A 2,238-nucleotide genomic window follows, 5' to 3' on the forward strand; every position below is an offset into this window, starting at 1 on the left:
AGGCTCCCACCATTAGCCTATCTTCATTCTCCACAGCAGCCATTCATTATTATCTTTATTCTCCACTACAGCTTTCCACTAAACTGTCTTTATTATCCTCCACAACCAGTGACTTCGAATCTTATTTTCATTCCCCACCAAAGCCTTCCACCATTATGTAAACCGTCTCTATCTGTATCTGAATCCTCCATTGACATCATGATCTTTACTCTCCCGTTTTCCTCACAGCATCGAGAGCCCGGAACGGCCGTTCGAGAAGAGGAAACCCATCTCCGGATCCGGAGAACAAAGTCGAAAGGGTCTACATTTGGGATCTGGACGAGACCATCATTATCTTCCACTCGCTTCTCACTGGTACATACGCCAGGACTTTCGGCAAGGTAAGAGTATCAATATAGTAGATTACTTTACTTACTTTAATGGCTTCTATTTTGTGCCTATACAGCAGGGGAACCTTATCTTCTAGAGGACCTTCATATTCATCTTATCATATTCGTTACAAAGCATTCAACATTTCACATTGTGATTGTAATATATTAAGGTATCAATGTATAGTAAATGCTCAATATAATTTATCCGTGATTCCAAAGAATAAAATGAGGTGGTATATTTCCCTTCCCCATACATTCATCCTACCCTACCCATTCCCATATACTCAATCCTCCACTCCATCTTAATATCCCCCCATCAATCAAGCGTATCAGATGTCATCATTATGACTTCTTGAATATATGACCAAACTTATCATTGGAACGATGTGTCTATTTGGTGTCATTATTATTTTCTCTCTCTCTCTCTCCTCTCTCTCTCTCTCTCTCTCTCTCTCTCTCTCTCTCGCTGCATCTGGGGGATTTCTAATTTCAGTGCCTTTCTTTAAGCCTCTGTAACTTTAGAGGTAATTTCCTTTATTACTATGTCAGGGATACAATGTCTCTCTCTCTCTCTCTCTCTCTCTCTCTCTCTCCCCCTGAACATTACTAAATATTAATCCCCTCAAGTTTCATTTTATAAGACAGAATTCTATGTTACAAATATCAATTTCCTTCTCTCTCTCTCTCTCTCTCTCTCTCTCTCTCTCTCTCTCTCTCTGAACATCACTAAATATTACTCCCCTCAAGTTTCCTTTTATACAGGATTCTATGTTAAAATACTCTCTCTCTCTCTCTCTCTCTCTCTCTCTCTCTCTCTCTCCCCTTAGGCTTCATTGTATGAATCAGAATTTTATCTGTAACAAATACATCTAACTTCTCTGTTACATAACATTAGGTTACCACGTTACAAAACTCTTCTTGTTATCATTAACAACTATTTTTCTGTATTTTCATACCCAGTCGTACCCAGAAAAGTACCCTTACTCTCTTATCTGTTTTTAGCTGTACTCATATTACCCCTTTTTTGGCCAATTATGTTTAAAAGCCGAAACCATGTCTTTTATCTCATAATCGTGTACGCGGCCCGTCAAAAATGATGACTAGATAATCATGTATGCATACACAGATTCAAACCTTCCCACCCCTTTCCCCATTTCCTTACTACAACACGGCAGTTTCGGCAATTTGGGGGAGATTGTGGTTTCTGGGTATATCTCTACGGGTACCCCCCTTCCCCCAGGGTATGACTACACTCTCCCCTACACAAGGGATAGGGAGAGACCGAGTAGTCATATATTAAGCAATGCCGCTTAGTGTGTCAGGAAATATATATATATATATATATATATATATTTATATAATATATATATATATATATATATATATACATATACATATATATATATATATATATATATATATTTATATATAATATATATATATATATATATATATGTATATATATATACATATATATATATATACATATACATATATATATATATATATATAATGTGTGTGTGTATTTATAAAACTGTAAACGTGTTCTTTGTTATATAGGGGAGTTGCTATTCTTTTTTTTTACCTTTTCATCACTCAAGTCTAGTGTTCATTTCCTTGAAAAGCCTCTTTGATATTTGCTATCCATTCCTTGTTGTTGTTGTTGTTGTTGTTGTTGTTGTTGTTGTTGTTGTTGTTGTAATGAAGTCCATTGTTGTTGTGTCTGATCTTGTTGACCAAGCCAATTCACTGCAAAAAAAAAAAGAAAAAAAATAGTAATTGGCTATTTTGCCAAGCAATTATCTTAAATGGGTTTGTGCAATACGTGCTCTCTCGTCTTTCCTGATTATGTAGATTCTTGCTAGGT

General features: G+C 35.9%; 1 protein-coding gene across 5 annotated transcripts in view; it reads left to right on the top strand.

Annotated features, from left to right (window-relative positions):
• The window catches only part of LOC137627106 (eyes absent homolog 2-like), a 41,692-nt gene that overhangs the window by 14,948 nt on the left and 24,506 nt on the right, over positions 1 to 2,238 (top strand). For all 5 annotated transcript variants that reach the window (XM_068358134.1, XM_068358138.1, XM_068358136.1 and 2 more), the window contains exon 8: positions 229 to 380. In XM_068358134.1, coding sequence (XP_068214235.1) covers positions 229 to 380 — 152 coding nt within the window. The remainder of the gene's footprint in view (positions 1 to 228; positions 381 to 2,238) is intronic.

Source organism: Palaemon carinicauda, chromosome 34 (genome assembly GCF_036898095.1).
Source record: "Palaemon carinicauda isolate YSFRI2023 chromosome 34, ASM3689809v2, whole genome shotgun sequence".
NCBI lineage: Eukaryota > Metazoa > Arthropoda > Malacostraca > Decapoda > Palaemonidae > Palaemon > Palaemon carinicauda.